General features: G+C 48.8%; 6 protein-coding genes across 6 annotated transcripts; 1 reads left to right on the forward strand and 5 right to left on the reverse strand.

Annotated features, from left to right (window-relative positions):
* Positions 1-1,326: 1,326 nt before the first annotated feature.
* N7446_001799 (thiamine pyrophosphokinase-related protein) lies at positions 1,327-2,546 on the reverse strand. Its single transcript, XM_058510548.1, has 2 exons — positions 2,473-2,546; positions 1,327-2,420 (listed from the first exon to the last, which is right to left on the reverse strand). Exons 1-2 carry the CDS (start codon positions 2,511-2,513, stop codon positions 1,493-1,495), a joined length of 969 nt encoding a protein of 322 aa, XP_058376084.1. The 5' UTR covers positions 2,514-2,546; the 3' UTR covers positions 1,327-1,492.
* Positions 2,547-2,709: 163 nt separating this feature from the next.
* On the forward strand, positions 2,710-3,414 carry N7446_001800 (OPI10 family protein; the record flags this gene model as incomplete). The annotated part of the gene is made up of 1 exon (XM_058510549.1): positions 2,710-3,414. The coding sequence occupies one exon, from the start codon at positions 2,710-2,712 to the stop codon at positions 3,412-3,414; it is 705 nt and encodes a 234-aa protein (XP_058376085.1).
* A 473-nt stretch (positions 3,415-3,887) lies between these two features.
* N7446_001801 (MHYT domain-containing protein) lies at positions 3,888-6,400 on the reverse strand (the record flags this gene model as incomplete). Its single annotated transcript, XM_058510550.1, has 3 exons — positions 3,888-5,549; positions 5,601-6,165; positions 6,246-6,400. The coding sequence occupies 3 exons, from the start codon at positions 6,398-6,400 to the stop codon at positions 3,888-3,890; spliced, it is 2,382 nt and encodes a 793-aa protein (XP_058376086.1).
* A 2,698-nt stretch (positions 6,401-9,098) lies between these two features.
* On the reverse strand, positions 9,099-10,204 carry N7446_001802 (thioredoxin family protein). Its single transcript, XM_058510551.1, has 3 exons — positions 10,100-10,204; positions 9,770-9,943; positions 9,099-9,625 (listed from the first exon to the last, which is right to left on the reverse strand). The coding sequence occupies exons 1-3, from the start codon at positions 10,106-10,108 to the stop codon at positions 9,329-9,331; spliced, it is 480 nt and encodes a 159-aa protein (XP_058376087.1). The 5' UTR covers positions 10,109-10,204; the 3' UTR covers positions 9,099-9,328.
* Positions 10,205-10,865: 661 nt separating this feature from the next.
* On the reverse strand, positions 10,866-13,097 carry N7446_001803 (uncharacterized protein; the record flags this gene model as incomplete). Its single annotated transcript, XM_058510552.1, has 1 exon — positions 10,866-13,097. One exon carries the CDS (start codon positions 13,095-13,097, stop codon positions 10,866-10,868), a length of 2,232 nt encoding a protein of 743 aa, XP_058376088.1.
* A 4,079-nt stretch (positions 13,098-17,176) lies between these two features.
* Positions 17,177-19,034, reverse strand: N7446_001804 (MDR family MFS transporter; the record flags this gene model as incomplete). The annotated part of the gene is made up of 4 exons (XM_058510553.1): positions 17,177-17,818; positions 17,874-18,297; positions 18,371-18,750; positions 18,813-19,034. 4 exons carry the CDS (start codon positions 19,032-19,034, stop codon positions 17,177-17,179), a joined length of 1,668 nt encoding a protein of 555 aa, XP_058376089.1.
* Positions 19,035-20,851: the final 1,817 nt, after the last annotated feature.

The raw sequence follows: 20,851 nt of genomic DNA on the forward strand, positions 1-20,851 counted from the left end.
CGCCAGACCCACTATCATAACTACTCTCGAAGGTCCAAAAAGGGAGCCGATTGACACTGCTGCCTGGAGCTGATTATCATTCCATGGAGGAACTAGCAAAGAAGAAATTCCCAGAAGGGATTCACAGACATGCCAATTCTCCCAGGCTATTTCGGGATTGAACTTCAGGGAGGGTCGAGGTGTCAACAACGGCCAGTAATAGTCTGCTCATGTGGACGTTGGACTTTACGTATGTGGCATACAATACCTGGATACAACGGTGCAGCGAGCTTGGCCATGTGATGAGATTGCTGAGGGAACAACACGGTCCTTCGGAGAGGTAAGATGCTTGAACAACTTATTTGCAGCTTCCTCCTTGTCTTGGGCAAATATGTCAACTGTGATAGTCCTTCTCCACTGTCAGCCGCCAACGACTTTGCCTAGTGGTTCTCTATGCGATATTGTCGTTGGGAGCCCCAATCTTCCCCAAAGATAGCTAGGGACCATGGAAAAATAACGTTCAAGATTACCAAAGTTCGGTTGTAGACTCAATCTGAGGTACTCCCTCTAGTCTATAGTAACAGGCTCGCCCTTCTGGCCCCGCAGCGAACTGGAGGTTGTTCAGGAGAGCTGTCTCTGCTATCTTGCTGCAATGTAGATTCGATGATTGGGAAAGTGAGTATAGGAAAGGCGCTGTCGTGTTAGAAATGTAGACCTGAAGTTGGTCATATCTATACAGAGAGAGCGGCGTATAGTAAGATCTAACACGGGCAGTCGGGCTGGCCATTCGAAATGCCTCGGCCTCAAAGAGCAAGGCAACCGAAACGTGTTCGCAGCTGGGACGAAAGAAGGTAGATACCTGAGTGAAATATTCCCGGCGGCGCTAACATCAAACGGTAGAAGCCAGGCGGATGCCTCGTCACCAATCAACTCGAGGTATGTGAGATCAGATATATGACTTCACTGTCAGTCAGACGGATCATTGACAATGTCTTCGTATCCCAGATTAGGGCACTCGAAATGTATCCGCAACCGGGATGAAGGAAGGCAGATAACTGAGTGAACTATATCCACGGCGCTAAGAGTCGATCTGCAAGAGCCAGTCAGGAGCATGCCTCGTTTGTCAATCAACTCAGGTATGTTCATATCAGACAAAGGACTTCGTTGGCGATCAGACTGATCAGTACCAGTTGTCACGGTGTAGGGGAACCAAGACGTGTTCGAGGTCGAGACGAACGCAGATAACCAGCCAAACTGATTATTTGCAAAGCAGCAGTGTCATAGCGCAGTAAGGCAGATGGCGGTCTGACAAGGGTAGTGTGGGAAAGTGTATTGAAAACGGTATGTTATAGAAGCCGACTGAGCCAACAAAAATTGTCGCCGAAGCGAGGCTGCCTCACTCATTATCCATAGAGAAATGCAAAATTAGACACGAAAACAGGCTGTAGCAATAAATATATACACTCATATGCAATATGTATTGTATCCAAAGCCCTCAAACTCTCTCAATAATCTACCGAGCGCAATGCGAAGCAGTAGGATATTCCAATCGACGATGCAATCGAGCAACAATCTGCAAGAAATCAGGCTCATTCTCCGGAGTCAAATAACCATGCCGAATAAAGAAATCAATCATAATATTAGCACAGTTGGGTTTGAACTCGCCACGTGCCAGAGCCTCCTGCACCTCCGGAATAGAAAGCAATTTGAACTCCTCAACCTCATTATCCCCAGGCGTGGGAATAGTCTGAGAATCAAGTTTCAATTCGAAAACATACTCCACCTCTGGCTGAATGAGACCCGTCTCACCGCCAGCACGCGCATCCCGAACATGCGAGTACGTCACACAGCCCGAAGAAACCGTCGCAGCTCGGACAGCTGCTTCGGGTAGTGAGGCTTCTTCCATGGCTTCGCGGATGATGCACTCGAATGGTTTCTCATCTGTGCACATACCGCCGGCGACAGTGTTGTCTAGGAGGCCTGGGTAGGTTTGCTTGTTCCTTGCGCGGCGTGGGACCCAGATTTTCAGTCCCTGAGCATCTTCCACGTAGCAGGTCATGTGGGCGCCGTAGGAGACGATACCGAAGAGCGGGGATGCGCAACGCTCCATGTCAAGGAGGAATTCTCCGCCTGGTCCGTAGACGGGATATTTCTCGTTTCGCCATCCTCGAAGAACTTCGAATTTGTCTTGTCGTACCGCTTCGGCGATGCTCTCTGCGACCAGCTTACTGCGGAATGCGGGGTCGGCATCTGCTGGTGCTAGTAGTGTCACGGTGCGGGCGGTTGAGTCGATTGCCCAGCAGTTCGGTGACCAGGGGAATTTCTCAACTACCGAATTGAGGATATAGCCTAGGGTAGCATCGTAGCCGGTGACTTTAAAGGTGTGATAGTTGGTGAGGTTGGCTGTGTATAAGGCACGGTCGTCCTCGTAGTAGGGGAAGCTGGCTCGGAGTCAGATAGGTGTAGAGGAGACACTGATCGGGATATCCCTACTTGTCGCATTCGCAAACCAAATCCAAGTTTGACTTGCCCATGATGCCAATATAATGCGATGTTGTCCAAAGTTGTCATGTGAATTTGAAGCTGTCCAGGCCAAGCCCTTATCGGCCCGATAAGGGCCCCTCTTATGTCACAAAGGTTGCTTCCCCTCACAGCTCCTCACAGCTCCTCTGTAAAAGAACTCGACACCGCCAATCCCCTGCCTTCACCACATATATACCACACCCCGCCATGTTCTCCGTCGTGATCCCAGGCCGACCCTGCCTGACAGACATTGTCGCAGTAGACGGCCAACCAAACGGTCAAGCCACCAAATTCGCCTTCACAATCCCGCTCAGCCCTTCCTTCAGCGAGCTAGTAGTCTTCTTCCTCCCAGGAACAGTCCTTCCACCCAACACCGGCGCCGCAATCTACGCCCAACTCCCAGACCCGACAACAGGCCAACCATCAAACTTCCGCTTCATTGGCGCATTAGCAAATGAAAAGCCCTCAGGAATCTTCACCGTCCGATCCCCCAGCACCGGTGCCCGCACAGAAGCCGAAGAGGAAGACGACATGCTCGACGAGGGCGGGAACACTGCCGCCAGCGCTGGCGTCTTGACGCTTGGTATCTCTATCGAAGAGGTGCAAGCTATTGCGCCACAGCTTGCCGCGCTTGAAGCAGAGGGTGCATCGAGTGGACAGGATGGGTCTGGGTCTTCTACGGCGATGGTTACGCAGGGGTCTGGACAGGCACAACGGCAGATCTCGACCAAGGTGCTTGCGCAGCGGATTATTGGGAGTGCGTTTAACTACCTTGCAAGTTTTGCTGAGACGGATAAGGGACAGGATGTTGTGCCGCTTAAGAGCTTCCGCGATTGGTGGACTAAGTTTGAGCGGCGCATTGATGTTGATCCAACATTTTTGGAGCGTCAGGATCCTAATGCTAATTCTTGAGCTTGAGCTTGAGCTTGGGAATAGGTGTGGTGTGTTTTTTTGTTCATGATATGTTCACTGCTCTTGAGTTGGGTTGTGTGTATGTTGAGAGCAAGGTGTATTGTATCTCTTGCATTTAGGATTGAGCGACTGTCTTTTTGTTTCAGGTGTTTTGATACGTGTGACGATATTTTGCTTTTCCCTATGGATTACTGGTGTTCTTTAATGTATACATGAATCGAGTGCGGTATAGAATATAATGAGCTTGGAAAAGCTCAGTTTACTTCTACGGTGATACATCGAGGTATATTCATGCACAGTTTGTTATGTACCAAACCAAAACAATATATCTACAAGTCCAAACCATACTCTGATAAGCAGAACAAGAACAATAGAGACAAACAAACCAAACCAAACGACTCCAATGCCAGCCCTACTCCAACCATATTTTCACTGCCAAACCACAACCTATAAGAAACAAACAACCAATGAAATCACAAACTAACGCGATTATGCTGATGCAAAGAAGAATCAGGTCTCAACCTCAGCCCAGGCGCATAACAAAGACTATACAACTCATCAACGTAAGTCAATGGCGTAGTAGGCACCTCACCACCAGCAACAACAGTCTTCGCCTCGCTACCAACGGCGTTAGAAGTCTCATTAAGACGAGTAATATCCACCCTAACCTCCTTATGAACAGTGATATCTCCCAGCACCGTGGCAACAGGCTCAACCAATGATTCCTGCGAAGTCATCGAATGAGAATGTCCAGAGCGATGAGGCCAGAGACGGGATATGGCCATGCGGGCCGAAGAAGCGATATCCAATTCTGTGGCTGACGAGCCCGAGCGCACGTCTGTGCAGAAGAGTTCTTGGCCTAGTTCTCTGGCGAAGCCTTCTCTGTCGGCTGTGTTGTCGTTTACTTGTTGTTGGACACGGAAGAGGCGGAGCGGGGTGAAGATGTAGTCCGGGTTTGGGACTTGGGTGTCTAGCGTGCCGACGACGCAGAATGTTATGAGGGTGCATTGGGATCGGGGGAGATCGTCTTTTGAGGCTGCTGAGGGTCGGCCGCGACATGGGGCGAGGAGAGGGCGGGCGGAGAGTTGGGCTGCCAAGCGCATGTCTTCTGGCAGGGATTTGGAGAGGGTAGAGATTGATTTGGAGAGGTGGTTGCGGAATTCGGTGAGGTTGGGGAAGGTTTGCGCTGCGGCGGGTGAATTGAGGAAGCGGAGGCAGGTGTTCATTGACCAGCCTTCCATGTGGGAGAGGAGTTCGAGGTGTTGGACTTGGAGGTTTTCGATTGGGAGGGTTGAGGAGGGGAGGGGATTGCCGATGCCTTTTACGGTGAGGATTTCGAAGTGGTCGTGGATTGTTGGGCGCATTACGAAGGAGATGAGATGGACGCCTCCCTCGAAGCCGCGGCTTGAACTGGCGTAGTCGCGCATGTCGCGGAGGGAGCTGGTGAGGATTGCTTCTGGAACGTGGATGCGGCGGGATATTGTTGACGTGACATGTTCGATTGTTGCGAATCGGAATCCTTGGGAGGCGAGTCGTGCCGCTTCGTTTTTCTGGAGTTGGCGGACTGTGAACATCAACTGGCCCTTGCCAGTGCGGAGGGATGAGCGGCCCATTGCTCGGGAGAGGCGTGATACTGGGATCGCAGTGGACAGGACATCGTCGTAGAGAGTGCCCAGATCCTGTAGAGGCTGTCGAAGCTCATCTGAAAGCTCCTGAGCCGTAACACAGAAGAGTTGTTTGAACAGCGTATCAAAGTCAGTCTGCAACTCAGTCTCCTTGTCCATGAACACCCCTCGAGAAAGCATATGTTGCTGAATAGCGCGTCCCTCGGAATCCAGACGATTCCGCATGAAGGGAACGAGATCCTTGATGACAGGCCAGTTGCGAGTAGCCCTAAAAGCCCACAAGAAGGTAGGATGAGTACGGGTGAGATCGTCGTCCTTGAATGTCCTTCCGATATAGTGATCCACGATCTTGCGCGTCGGGAAAAGAGCCTGGTGGGTAACCATAACTCGACCAGTGGGATCGAAATAAGCACAAGCGAGAACAAGCTGATGGGCACGGGTAGTCGATTTTCTGCGATTGCTACCAGCAATAATAGCACAAGCAGACAAGATGACACATGCAACACAGGCCTACTCGAGGTTAGCAAACAATCTTCTCAACGCAAGACAACCAATACATACCAATACAGCACAAATAATAACAACCTGACTCCTAGACAACTGCGTCCCAGTCGAGATATTCTGATCATAATCCCGGTAGATCGTCCCAGCAGTAGCAGTCCAATGCATACCAGAGACAGCACCGGCAAGAAGACAAGCACAAAGCCCACGTCTCCACCAACTATCTGTCCAAGAGGCCCTCCACCGGAAGAAGATACCTAACGCAGTCGTACTGGAGAAGATGGCGATGATGGCCGATCCTACCACATTGGCTGGACGGTAGGAGCAGCGGTAGTTGGAGATACCCAGTTGACCGACGTAGTGCATTCCACAGACAGAACTGCCAGTTAACAGCCCTCCTATCAAGATACGAATATATCCAGCCTTTTCCTCGACGCCGACGGCGTAGAAGGCGAATAATAACACTGCAACTGGAAGTACTAATGAAGTACCCGTGAAGGCGACGTTGTATAGGATTTGAATATTTCCTTCGCCGTTGCCGAGGACGATTGCGCGGTTACCGATGAAATGCATGCACCAGATTCCTATGCCGCCCATTGTAATTGAGGATGTGAGGAGAAGATACCTTTTTCGGTGTTAGTATAAAAGCTAGGAAGTCATGGGTTTGCTGGGGATATATAGAATTATGGGGGATGTATAACGAACCAGTTGTATAGACCAGATCTTGATGTCCGCCGGTGGAGAAGCTCCAGTGTGGTTGCGCATCCCATCGCGCTGATCACATATGACAGGATAATATATCCAGCCAGGTATGACACGTGCACCGCCGGCTCCGGTTCATGTTGAGTTGAATTCGACATTTGGAGTATAGAAAAAGAAAGAAAGGAAAGCAAAGTAGAGAGATGGTAGCCCTACACGGGCATTGGGTGGGGACGAAGAATCAGAGATCGACGCGATAGTCGACGAGCGGGGTATATAGATCAGATTAAGTGTGACGACATGGAGACAGTAGTGAATAGATATAGAGAGAGAGTAAGGGAGAGAGAGAAAGAGGGAGAGAAAGGAAGAAAGGAACGATATCGCAAGAACAGGATCGATTCCCAGCTAGAGGTTGGGATTTACTGGAAAGCAGCTAGACGTAAGCATCTTATAACAGCAAATAACCAAATAACCGGACACCTCCACAAGCGCCTCAACTCGCATATTCTAGCTCGAGGGTCAGCAGAATCCTCCGACCCAGGCCTCACAACCAACGAATGAAGTCGACGTGTACGACCAACATATGGAGCCCTCGATCTAGGCGATGTTAGCTCGAGGCGATGGGCCACATCCACACTTCGCGTGGTGGTATCTAGGCTGCGGCATGCCATGGTCTAATCGCATTAGAAAGTCAATGCCGAGGTGCCTGCTGAAAAAGTTTCGGATTAATCAATCTGATCCAGCAGAGTGGGTGATGCGATGGGGCTTGAGGATCCATTTTTCCCATTCTCCTGTGGAGTTTTGAAGCGAGCATGTCTGCGCAGGCTTGTCATTCGTGAGATCTAGATCGGATCGGGCGGAATGGGAACTTATGGGTCGTGCGCTGATAGCACTAATTTACTGTACTCTATACACTTTCCTCGCTTATAACGTGGAAACTCTAGTGTATTCCTTGATAATAATACAATATCGGTACCTCCGAGAGAATCATAGTTGATAAATGTGTTGATAGGAATGTGGTCCTAATACATTTAATCTATTTAGTATTTCGGTGCCCAAACTCAGCTGCGCCAGTCAAAGCCCCACAAGGAAATGTAAATGTCAAGAACCATTAGATTAGACCTCTCCCCTGACACAACCCATACTGTCACTCAACAATATATTCTACGAACCGTTCGTCCGGATATGCAGGTCAAAGCAATCCGGCGATCAATCACATCCGCCATCATTAGTGAACACGAACACCTCGGACATACCCTGTCTGACAGGGTATAGGTATGGTTATGGAATATGAATGGCAGAAAAACAGTTCGTCCCAGCTGATATTGATTGCATTATTTGAAATCAGGAATCCTGCCGCCCCGAATCAGACTTCATCTGTAACTAGTGGACAGGAGTGGACAGGGGTAGCAGCACCATCGGCACAGGCACCAGGTGCAGGGGTAGCACACACAGCTCGAGGTCACACCCCGGATAGAAAGCAAAAGCATATAGGATACCTAGAGTAAAATTGCCTCAAATTACACTTTTTTCACTATTGGTAGACAAGATAAGGAAACCAGACCCATTCTTCTTCTCTGCAACAGATTCAATTCAGCAAGTTCGAGTCATAAGGATTGTGGGATCGATCTATCACGCTAGTCCCGGGGCGTTGTGTGGTCCGGTGATGTCGAGGGTGTTCTTTTTTTTTTTTTTTTCTTTTTCCCCTCTCATTTTTGCCCTTTTTAATCGGGGGATTCGGGTGTCTCTCGGTAACTTGTACATAGAATTTGCATTTACTGCATATTTAAGGTAAACAATTCAACGATTAATCACAGACAAACAGTATACAGTATACAGTAGAGAGAAATAGAATCCCAACTGATCAGTCTACTCTCGGCACCCGCCGAACCCACACAACTATCTCGATCGTAGCGTCGGCTAGAACGAACGCTTTGAGCAACCTTTGCCCTTTTTGGCGTGTGGCTTTATCAGCCTCCTTCTTGCCACCTGTAGAAAGTTCACGATTGCTTTCGACAGGTATGTAGGGCTTGTAGGCCTAACTTTAGAAGTGGACATCCAAACTGTAAACTGCGTGGCAGGTAGATATACACATGTCCGGAACTGCATTCCGCATACTGCATATGAGCTGTTACCCTCGAACACCACCAGAGCATGCGAAGAAGTCTTTCTTTATCTGGCACAGGCCTGTCAACTGTCAATCGCATGGCGATTGCGTAGGTGGGGTGTTTGGCGTGAGACAGGTCTATGGAACGGCTGTTCCGGTGAGGAGGCCACGAGTGTGAGTATCGTATAAATGGGAATTGTGGCTTCGGGGATGAGTTGGTGAAAGCCGTTTCTTTCAGGGAACCTGGGAAGGTTTGTACGCATCACTTTTTGGTTTGTCTTGACTATGAGTCTTTTGGGTCTTGGTTTGTATTCTCATTTTTTGGTGCTGGGTAGATGAGGGGATTCTGATAGATTGTTTCGTCTGTTTGAGGAGGACTGTGCTGAATTGAGATTCTTGTCTACTATCTTGTATGTGGTATGCTTCGGTGACGGGAGTGTTCGTACAAACTACGAGGTCTACAGTGTACAGTCTACTGTAGGTCATAGAGGCAAATACTACTGTGGATCTCAGTGAATCTGACGCCTGGTACAATTTCGTGCGTGTCAACTATATGATATAATTGCGGGGAATTTCGATGCAGAATGATGCAGGTCGGATCTGTTAAGCGGCTGCATGCATGCTGCAAGATAGGACTTGTGCAAGTGCGAGCAATACAGTAGGTTAGAGAAGGTGGTATATGGTATACTTCCGTGAACTATTTCTAGCTTCCAGGATTGAGGATTGAAGATTTAGTGTCAAACTAAGTTTAACTCTCATCCTGGTCGGGATCTGACCTTATACCCGCGACGCCTCCATACAAGTCACTACTATAAACCACCGCATACACCAACACCAATATAAGATGAAAAAAATCTCAAAAGTCGCCAGTGAACATGGGCGAATATTCAAAAATGGTATTCGGTATCTCTCATCAATACAAGGCAACGATATACCAGCATATCGCTCGTCAATTCCAACCCTACATCAAACCCAACCAAATCTATTGAAGCAAAGCCTGAACACCAGCCTGGATAGCAGGGGGGTTGGCACCCTTAACCTCCTGAACACGCTCGCCCTTGTTGTAGAAGTGGAAGGTAGGCATAGCCGAGACACCGTTCTCAGCAGCGACGGAAGCAAGCTCGTCAACGTCGACCTTGTAGAAGTCAACGCTGGAGTGGGTGTCGCTCAGCTTCTCGAGGAGGGGGAGACGGCCTTGCAGGGACCGCACCATGTGGCGAAGAAGTCGACGATGACGGGGCCTTGGGCGTCTGTGACCTTGGTCTTGTACTCCTCGGCACTAGATTGGGAATGTTAGTTTCTGATTGTACTTATGTTTTTGTTTTGGGATTGGGAACGGGATTGGAATCGGGATGGATGTATCTGGGGTGTGATTCGCTTCGCAGACTGATCCCGCGGGGTGGGTGGCAGGCGTAACACTCACGTCTTGATCTGGATAACACCCATTTTGAGAGAAGATGGCGCGAAGCGGGTAATCGGGGTAGTAGAGAAAGAACGGTAAGCGGGACGGAGAGTCGAGCGATTGAGTAGAGAAGAGAAGCGGGCGGGCATGAACTGTTTTAAATTTAAGTAAGAGGGGCTGAACTTGGGAGGGGCTCTGGGTTTTTATAGGGCCATGACGTTCCGCGAAAAGTGCTTATGTAAGATGAATAATAGAGAAGACTCTGGAGCTGTCGGGTTGGGCAATTGGGGTGTAGGGTAGGGGAACTGGACGGCCAATTGGTCCTGTCCAGGTGGCGCTGGTAGTACTTACTGCAGTCATCGTGATATTTGTCAGGTTGGACTTGTACTGAGGTCAATGGGGTGATTGAAGATGCCGAGTTCCAGGTCTCCAAGGCCGAGGACAGGGAGGATGACGTGATCAATGCTTACGAATTGGACGGTGTCTGGAATCGTCACTTTATACCGCCATCTGTACTACTGAATTTTACTAATAGGATCAATATGATTCATCTTGATATGTCAGGATCCATAAAGAATTAATTGTAATCAGATTAGATTTTATTATGGCGTCATGTGGCAAACTGTATGCGTCGATACGTCTATGTAGATGCAACTTCAAGGTAACTTCTCCTAAATAGATAAATCTTTTATTAATATTAGCACGGAAGAAAGGCGTATAAACGAAGATGGCCAGAGCCAAAGTTATGTGCAAGAAGAGCGCTGGATAATTTATCGGGCATATTCAGAAGAGAAACAGAAACAGCATTTATGCTTCTGGTAAGCAAACAGGGGGCGAGAGGGGGTATCAACAAAATCGAAAGACACTTAGCAGGTCAGACAAAGCAATAATGGGATACAGGGCAACGGATATCAGAAATCGTACAAATGGCCAACGGGCAACTTCAATCACAGATGGGTCTAACAAAGGAAAGTGACAAAGGAAAGATGTTTAAGGAGTGAACAGTCTGGTCAGATCAACAAGTCAAAATGTTTGACTGATAAACTGCCATGACAATGAGCGAGACTAGGATGCCGGGCCCTTTTGATGCGGATGGCATCGTGGAAATAGTTCCAGTCTACTCTGCATATCCAATCTCAGCTTTAGCGCTGGGGACTCTGTGCAGTTCAGTAGGGGATGTCTCTTCCATGATATAATCTTCTTCCGCCGAGATTGGTGAGAGAGAGGGAACGCCTCGGAGCATTCCTTGGGTAGACTTAGGGCGGACAACAGGGTTCACAAGAACTGGACGACGGCCAACTTCGTTGTGCCAGGTTTCAGCAAGATCGCTGGCTTCAGGTGTTGCTTCATTCTGGTGCTCTGTCTCTCCCAAGACATTGCTGCTGAAACGGCGAGACTCATCGATCGAATCGGCTTCGAGATCATCTTCTGCGCCGTCCTCCTCCGTTAACCCAAACGAGCTCAGGTTGGTCCGAACGGGACTGCTGGGCTTCTGCGACATCCGGCGGAAGAACTGGCCTGACATCCAAGATCCCTCGGAATCGATGGAGGCTAGAGATTGTGACAGAGGCACGTTGTCGGACTCGGCATCAAAGCTTTCTGCGGTCCATGAACCGTGGTGACGCCGCTTCGGGTTTTGAATGTCCACGGCGGCGCTGGGCGTTGGACCTCGCAAAGATGTCTCCTGGTTTTCGAGAGAGGACTCGGGCACTTGCTCGGGGATGTCTGGTGACTGCAGGCGTGAATCGGGAGGCGACAGAGGCTCGTCACCGAAGTGTTCAGTGAACTTGGATTGAGAACGCTTGATGGGGTTGGTGGGAACGAGAAGTCTCGGGGGGATTATCGAGGGCGGAGGGGGTGATGATTGCGTCTGGATTTTGTAAAACGATTCGTGGGAGGCGTTGGAGACTTCTGGGGATGTGTCCTGGAAGCGTTCTTTGTATGACCGTTTGATACGGGAGGAACCACGTCGGAACAGGGAGGTGATGGTATTACCCCGGCGACCGCTGGTGTCAGAGAGTCGGCGTTCTGAGTCGACACCCTTGGAGATGTCGGAGGTGGAGCCAGCTCCAAAGGTTTGGGAGTGGCTTGGGCTACTGAGCCCTTGCCGGAGAGACGAGTGAGAAGGCGAGAGGGTAGTCCGAGACATGGTAATGTCGTGCGACGGCGCAAAGCTGGGGCGCTGAATCAATCTGCGTTCCCGCAGAGAACCATCATCGATGTTTCCAACAACCCGTGAGCTTTCCAACGAGTCGCGTCCAGTGTGTACGCTGGCTCGGGAAGCTCCCCGTAACCATGACCCGGTCTCTGCTGCAGCCGGTTCGACCGATGGGTTATCCTCCTGGGTGTCCTCCTGTATGTCCTCGGGGATAACATCGTGGGTCGGCTGGGGTTCAGCGACAGGCGGTTCGGGTTGAGTGTGTTCAGGTTCGGGCTGTGGCTCTGGTTCGGAGACTTTTTGTTCGTCGGCTGCTTGTTGCGCATCGGCTCTTTCCTGCAGCTTACGCCGAAGTTTCTCCTGGTCATCCATCTGCTTCTTTTCCCGGCGACGACGGTCACGGTCGAGTAACTCGCGGAGAGCACCAGCATCTAAGGAATCAGCGAGTTCGTTGACGCGTCGCTTCGAGTAGTAAAGATCCTCCTCAGACATGGTCATCGCTTTGAGACGCTCCCTGTCCTGTCGACTAGACGCGGGAGGGTTGCTGCTTCGGGCGGTCTGCAGACGCGGTGCTTCCACATAGCGAACCACAGGGCGAGGAGTCAGTGCGGCAAAGGCATTGACCTTGTAGGTGTAAGGGTCGGACATGTCAGACGTGGACGAGGTAGCCGAGTCCCGGATCGAAAGGCTGATGTCAGACATATACCGGTCGGCACGTCGTCCGTTTGCCTTTCGCCGCCGGTGTTCCAGTCCATAGTCGGTAGAGTGGTGAGGGATATCGATCGGGGTGGATGACAGCATGCGAATTTCCCGCTCTCGCATGATCTCATGGGCCTTGCGCTTGCTGAGCCTCCGACGGAGTTTATTCGGGCCATTTTGACTCGGTTTGCGCTTGAGTAATGATGCGGATCGCGAGGGTGGACGTTCGCGAGGGTTGGTCGTGTGATCTGCGAGGGAGGCAGGGCGGTCCAGGGATGAGATAGGTCGATTCGACGGCACGAGCGCAGAGCTGCGTCGGCTGTCTGCGGCTTCACCCGCTGATGTGCGATTGCTCGGGCGCTTGGAATGACGGGAAGGTTTGCGGCCCAACGTAGGCTCTGCAGCAAACGCGGACTGGAGGTCTGCGGCTTCGGCGCCATCCAGTTGGATGGTATGCCGCTTGCTCTTGCGGCCAAATGGCCATATCGCCATGACGATGGGGGCCAAATGATCAGTCGCTATCAGGTAGGTCGCACGACCAGTTGACTGAACTCATGGAGAGTGAAAAGTCTAGTGTGTGGGTAGAGTAAAATAGAAGGGCCATGGGAAGGAAGGAGAGTTGGGGAAGGAAAAAGGGAAAGGAAGAAAAGAAAAAGACAAAAAGACACAGAGGGCCTGAAGCCCTTTTTGTTTTGTCTTGGCATTCCGAGCAGGAGCCTATATTATCTTATTAACTAACTTAACTTATAAGTTATTGTAATTCAACAGTGACACGGGTACCTGGTACCTGAGACTTTCGTACCACGTCTAGACTCTCCTCGTTTATTGGAAATTGGCAGCTGTGGGGGATATCCACTTATGACGCAGCGAGGATTGGTGTTTTCTTCACCCTGCGCTGCAGACTAAATATTTATAGAGTCATTCTAGAGATGATAGCCCTATCAACCCTAATTTGGGCTAAGTTACTCTCTACATTACTTCCCAACTCAACTCTTCACAATCGCTCGTGGTCAATGTCTACATGGGGAGCCACGCCACCGTTAACGCCCGGTGGAACCCAAGCCGAAGCGGTCCAGTCTGGACACGGAAATGGAGTCGATCTCTTGACTTTTGGGCCATGGGTCATCTGAGATGAAATCGGCAAATTCTTCAAATCTCAGTATTGAGCTAGTCTACATGAGTGCTTAGGAACAGGGTCTAGGTCATTTAGGGGAATGATTGGGACTGTGTGGAAGAGATCGGCGGAATTCGCCGAGTCCATTGGGGGCCATAGGGATGTGGACTCCCCCATTTTTATTGTGTGTTTTTCTTCAGTTCTATTCAATATCATTGTAATCTCATTGTTTCGCCTTAAGGATGTAACTGAATCTTTCAATTATTGCCATGTTACCTGGGAAGCCATATGCAGGTTCTCTTAGATAAGATCTAGAACACTCCTTGCCTGTGTTTCATCCCCCTTTTAAATCCTATGTCTTTGGGTCTCAGATCGTTCCACAATGTGCCTGACATGCTTTAGGGGGGCTCTTTATTTGTTGAAATTCCTATGTCATGACTGGGGCCTAGTTCTACTACGATACTATCCAAAAAATAAACACATATACTCTGTAGGGTTGACAACATATATTAGGCATCGTTAAAGCAAGATATACCTAGTTATTAACCTTTAAAGTACATTGACAAAGATAACGTTGAGCCACGAAGTAACTTGTGTAGTGGGCCGACTTCGCTCCGCCCTCACCGCATCTGATCTATTCTTGGTGTTGGAGTAGCCCTGATACCTGGAACTTGGAAGGGGCGATTCAGCTTCCATTGAAAATTCGCCACGCAACGTATCACAACCAATAACCACCATTCTATATACACTGATCGCAATTGGACGAAGACGGCAAGATACAAAAAGAAGCTAACCCAAATTTCGAAGACAACGGACAACACAATACCGCCTCAGACACTAACGCCGCTACCCGATCTAAAGCAAAACGCCAACCCATATGCCAGCAGATAACACATCATATCCCACCATGCGCCCAGCTCGCTTCGAGTATTCCCCTTTTGCCAGGTGTTCCTCGACGAATAGCCGATATCGTTGAGACATCCGGAGGACATCCGAAAAACAGACAGCGCAGATATATAATATAGCACCCACCCAACCCAAACCATCCCTCCCATTCTCCTACGAGGGACACTCAATTGCTCATCCGCTTCCTAAGCCGATTTGGCTCCCTCTCCAAAACACTATATCTGCAACTCCCCCGTCTGGTCAACAATCGTCGAATTGACCACGTGCCAGGACTAAAACATCGCGCATCGGACTTGGCCCCCGACCTGGTCCCCGATCCTGATCCCGGGGATAGGTTTTGGGTATGAGGCTGAAGGCTTGTATGTAACCGTTGGGCATCCATGGTCTCAGGCTGTAGTGTAGGGTAGAGTAGAGTAGTGTCACTCGGTAACAAACAGGGTCCGGAATGATGCGGCAGGTGATCTGTGGAGGTGGCTCTGGCTCTGGCGTTGTGGCTGTGACCGGGTAGCCGTTGAATTTGTGTGGGCGCAGTGAGGTATAGTAGGTTTATTTCGGTTGCTTTCTAATGTACAGTATGGGTGTTTGGATCTGAGATGGTGAGGTTCGGTGTTTGGGGACTGGAGAGCGGGGTCGGAACCTGTGGGGCTCTTGGATTGTTGATCTTTCTTTCTTTTCTTTGTAATTGTACTGTGTACGGAGAACTGCTTGTACTAGAGATTTGGTATATCGCCTTTAGGTTTGAGTGTAGGGTTCAGGGTGTTTGGTTGCCTTGCTAAGCCCGGTTGGATGTGGTTGGCTACTCACGACTTCCGGTGGTTTCCAGGTGGCTTGAAGGTTTCTTTGAGGAGGTCAAGTGATACAATGGCAATACAGTCCGATGATCATTATTCTGTTGGGTTTTGTGTTGCTTTCTTGGTTTTCGAAATCCCTCTTTGCCTGGAAGTATACCAGGAATGTACAATCACAATAGCTGTTTTATTATCACGAGTCGATTATCATCATTCACCTGTCATTGATGTTGATAATGTAATATCCATTCATTATTTCTCCAACAGTATGTAAATATAATAATGTTGACGGTAATATTGCCGCCGCCCTAAGCCGCCCACTGAGTGATCCTGAGCTACTCATAAAGCAACCGGATTGCTTATCCCATTGCTCTCCTCGGACCAGCCCCTCCTATTTTCATCTTGCTTTCTAGCTTTCGCCTGCTCCATTAGGAACCGCACTGCCTACCAGTGTTCCTGGAAGTTTAGGTCTAGAGACTACAATTCGTGCTTCAATCTAACGAGCAAACTAAAACCATAAAGTGTAATATATGAGTAGTCCTAAATATCTCTCTACAGCGTTTGCTTAGAATACCATCCAAACCTAACCTTCACTATTTCCTACTTCAATTCCTACCCATTCGGAATCTCTTAAATCTACCTGCCATAGTAGCGCTAAAATATAAAAGATTTTAGTAGCCAGCACTAAGAGCTTCAGTAAGATGCTCTTCCACCGGCTTAGAAACCTAGGCTATCGATATAGTGAGACAACTAGACGCTCTAGAAGAAAGGAATAAAGCAGAAGGCCACACCCTAGAAAATAATATGCTATAATAAGAACGCAGTAGATTAAGCCCTCGGTAAGATGTATTCCAAGCACCCTCCTCCCATGCCCTTTAGAATTAGTACGGTCTCTCCAATGCTAGAACGGGGCGAGCTCTTTTGAAAGTTTGTCCTCAACAAAAGGCTAGCTTCATCAATGTGGCGGCCATTCTGACGGCGGCCTCCTGCGTCTGTACGCTCCCTATACAGTGTGGATATAGATCCTACTATCGGGGGCAGGTACCTGATACCTAGGAAATGAAGTATTAGGAAAATCTGTAGGCTGTTGAACGCCGTTATAGTTATTGCCATTAAGAGGCCAGATGTGATAAGAGATTCCTCCACATTGTGATTGATGAACAGAGTTTTACATGCACACAACAAATGGAAGCAGATACTTCCTGTAGAAATATAAATTTTATAAGAACAAGGATAACGTGCAAACACCAACGCACAGCATGCTATTGCCGGTAAGGTAATCGACACCTTGGGGAGATGCTGGTCTATTGCCCACCAGCAAAGCTTAAAAGGAGTAAAAGAGTAGTCAACCTCCAGCGAGCGACTTAAATGGCGAGGAAAATGTACAGAAAACAACCGACATAATCCTCGATGGAGAGGGACGACCACATTTCCATCACACAATCGAACGATAGAGAAATGCCTAATAAGTTAGGCCAAGACAGCTTTCAATCTTCAATTAAATTGCTCTTCCTCAAAAGACTCTTATGGGACAGGATGCAACAAAATTCTACAACAAAACGTACGGGTAAACTAGGAAATCAAAGACCCTTCGTCCCTTGAGAAGAACCCGGAATAATATATCTACGCAGAATTTGTCGGGGGATACTCAATTAGAGTGCATAGTAAGCTCATACAACCCCTATCTTTCTATCGACCTATAAGCCAATATCATCGAGGATGTACTATCTTCTACAAACATTCATCCAACCGCCTTCCGCTCCTCAAAGAGCCGTCGTCACCTGCTTCTTTTTAACAGAAATCCATTGTAGACACAGAGCCCCAAATATCGAAAGGCTACTCGTTGCAACTGCGATGTAGAATGTCTGGGTGACAGCACCGTTGTAGGCTTGTAGTACCACATCGATGTCGTCAGGAAAGGCTTCCCGCAGCTTTGTTGCTCCAGCTTGGGTCACCAGGGATGGATCGAGCATTGGTGCCATCTTCTGGACATTTGCAATCAGTCGATTCTGGAATACATTTTGGGCAATGGAAATAAACATCGCACCCGACAGCGATTGGCTAAATACGACTAACGCAGTCGCGACGGGGACATCAGCATCATCGACTGCTGCTTGCACAACGATATTAGGCAGCTGCATACCCAGGCCTGCCCCAATACCAGCCATCGCTTGGTAGCCTATCCACTTGGCGGGACCTGAGTCAGGCTCTAGTGTTGTGAGGAGGCCATTGCCGACGCTGAAGATTACGGACGCGGCCAGCATGAGAGGATTGTAGTATCCGGACAGCGTCACTAGTATGGCTGCAATCATCGCAAAGATAGACACGCCTATAATTAACGGCAGGTTCCTCACGCCAGAGCTAGTAGCACTGGCCCCTTTAATTGCCTGGAACCACAGGGGGAGCTGTTCCAACATATAGTCAGTAATAATCCACGTGGTTCGAATACAGCACACTTACATAGTAGACCAAGACGAAGAAAGAAGCGCCGATCAAAATAGTGTAGGCCATTGCACCCCACACGTTGCGGTTCTTGATGATTCGAGGCGGTACTGTCGCTCGGTCCTGTTTCCGATATTGAATGTAGATCCAGCCGCAAAGGCACACCCCAAATAGCACAAACAGCACGATAATCCGCACATTTGCCCAGGGATATTTTTGACCCCCCCATTGCAAGGCAAGAAGGAGACAAATGATACCGGGGAGGAAAATGGCTGTCCCAATTAAATCCAAACTCCGTAGTTTCTCACGGTTTGTGATTTTGTTCTTGGTTTGTTTATCCTGGAAGAAAAACACAATAACAAGAGCTGTGATGGCTCCAAATGGTAAGTTGATATAAAAACACCACCTCCAGCTGACATGATCTGTTAGAGCGCCTCCCATCCTGGTGTGATATGAGATATAATTAGTATGAGATCAAAATATCACTGCCCGTAATAAGAAAAGATTTGCCTTACAGCGGACCAGCCACGCTAGAAATTCCAAATACGATCCCAATAAACCCGGAAAAAATCGGGCGCCTTCGCAAAGGTACAAGGGTTGCGATGACAAGCATGGCACCGGAAAACAGTCCTCCAGCTCCTACTCCAGCTAGTGCTCGGCCAATTATGAGGCCCGTCGAGGATGTAGTAAGGCCGCAGACAAGCGATCCCAGCTCGAACAAGGCCAGCGCCGTCATAAATGTCCATTTGAGCGAGTAGTATGTGTAAAGCTTGCCGAAAATAAGGGTTACCGCACATGTGGTCAACATGTAAGCGCTACCATACCAGCCCATGTCATTAAGCGAATCAAACTCGGCAGTGATTCTTGGAATAGCCGTTGCGATGATTGTGTTGTCCTTTGCAAAATGACTGTTAGCGGGATCGTGATATTAAACTTGTGGGATGGATAGCACCATACCAAGGCCATACAGAAAATACTACAACAGAGCCCCGCTGTGATAGGAATTAGTTTCCACAAGGATGGATATTCTGCTTCATTTTCAGGGCTATTGGTTAAAGTCGTTGTTTTTGCTGGCTCCTCAACCCCCCAGGGGACCGCCTCCTTCGGCGCGGCGCATGATGAATCCGTCAAGCGATAGTAGTCAGATTCGACATCTGCTGATTTGTTGTCGTCCGTCATGGTTGGCGCGACCTCAGCTGAATGCGGCTGGGAGATGGACCTGAAGTGATTAAGTTTGTCTCACAGTTTCCAGGGAATTCGGCACCTATTTTCACATTAATAAGTTGTAGTTGGGAATTACAATCATCCGTTCTCAAACGCCATGCAATAGTACGCTGTAACATCATGTAAGGGGTGGGAATTTGTAACGTACACTTAAGACAACCACGTACGAATCACTCGGTGCGATTCTCCAATACTATTCCGTAAGGGTTGACCGGGTTACGGAGATGTAGAGCAGTTGCCAGTAAATGGGAATGAATGCTGAGGGTAAAGAATGAAGTGTTGAGGTTTACGAGGCTGGGTGTTTATGTGGCATCATTTTTGGGCCTGGCATAATGAAGTGTGATGATCAATTTCTTTTTTTTTTGTTTACTTCTGAATGGATGCGTTTCTCAGGTTCGACAGAACCAGCTTGGCCCTGAGCTATTCAAAGTCAAAAGGAAGGGGACTGGGAAACTATTGTAAGCAAGTGGAGAATTCTGACTTCTCAAGCAAATTCGTTAAAAAGTCGGCCAAAAGTATCGTCTGGCTCCATGACTTCATGGGATGAAGATTCGGCACTGAAGGAAGTGCTGCTCTTGGAGAAGACACGAGCTGGGTTCTAGGACCCAGAAATCGGTTAAAGATTAAACAGGCAAGGTCGAGAACTGGCTCGCTTCGGGCTGCTCAAAAGGACGAGCGCTCATTTAAACCGGGTTGGACATTACCTGAAGGTAACCTTCTAGTGGGCACTCGTCTGTTAAACGAATATAGGATTACCTTCTCTGAAAGCGGGGTCTACAACGGCCACTAGGCTACCGCTCGTGAAATGTCGATCCCCGTCTCGACCCTAGCTTATAATCTAGCCTCAGCGCATTTTACACAAAGTTAAGGTCACGATCCGGACACTCTAAGCTCTATGCTAGTTGTTAGGGCATCTGTTACCGAAGTCACCGGAATGGATGATTTGGTTGCGTCAAGCAAACTGTTGCTTACCCTAGGTTAGTAGGATCCTTTAAGTTTAGTCCTCTTTCTATCCTGCCCGGTAAGAAAAGCCGAGAATATGGCTGGAAAGAGGACTACTGTTAGGCATTAGTTAGTGTAATGGAACTAGAGAATATCGAAATCAGCTACGACGTCTCTATAGAGGAAATCAAAAAAAGATTCGATCAGCGCTGATAGAGAAATATTAAGGGATAGTGCTTTTCCTTCCTCTTAGGCTGTCAGGTAGAAGAGTAGCGGGGGTGCAGAGACCATGAAACGGCCCTTTGAGTGGACGGCCATTGTCGATAGCGCTTTGCTGCCTATTAGTCTCATCCTAGTCTTATCCTATGTAGATCTAGATCTGACTTTAGAGAAGCAGCCAACATTCGACTTCTCCGACGAAAAGTTCGTCTCCGAAGACCTCCGTGTCAAAGCGGCTAGTAGTTAGACAATAAGCTTCTTGTACGCATCGGAAGATCATATCACCTATTTCCGTCACTATCGTTAAGACTCGAATGGGTTGCGGATCGTATCTTCCCGGACGGATAGTTTAGCGGAGGATCCTATACTAGCGAACAGATGGTTGCTGCCTCTATAGAATGTCGACCTAAAGGAGGAAGTGCAGGGGAAACAGTGTCTACTACTGCTACGCCTGGCGGTCCGACTGCGGGTGATCAGCCGGTCTATGCGACTTTCGGTAAATTGATTGACGTAGAGGGGATCGGATCAGAAAAGGTCGGCGTTAAAGAGATGATATTATACCCTTCCCGGTGATATTATTCGATAGGATCATAGTGAAGTACCGGGAGGAA

Source organism: Penicillium canescens, assembly GCF_028828765.1.
Source record: "Penicillium canescens strain IBT 15451 chromosome Unknown utg000002l_segment0_segment0, whole genome shotgun sequence".
Lineage (NCBI taxonomy): Eukaryota > Fungi > Ascomycota > Eurotiomycetes > Eurotiales > Aspergillaceae > Penicillium > Penicillium canescens.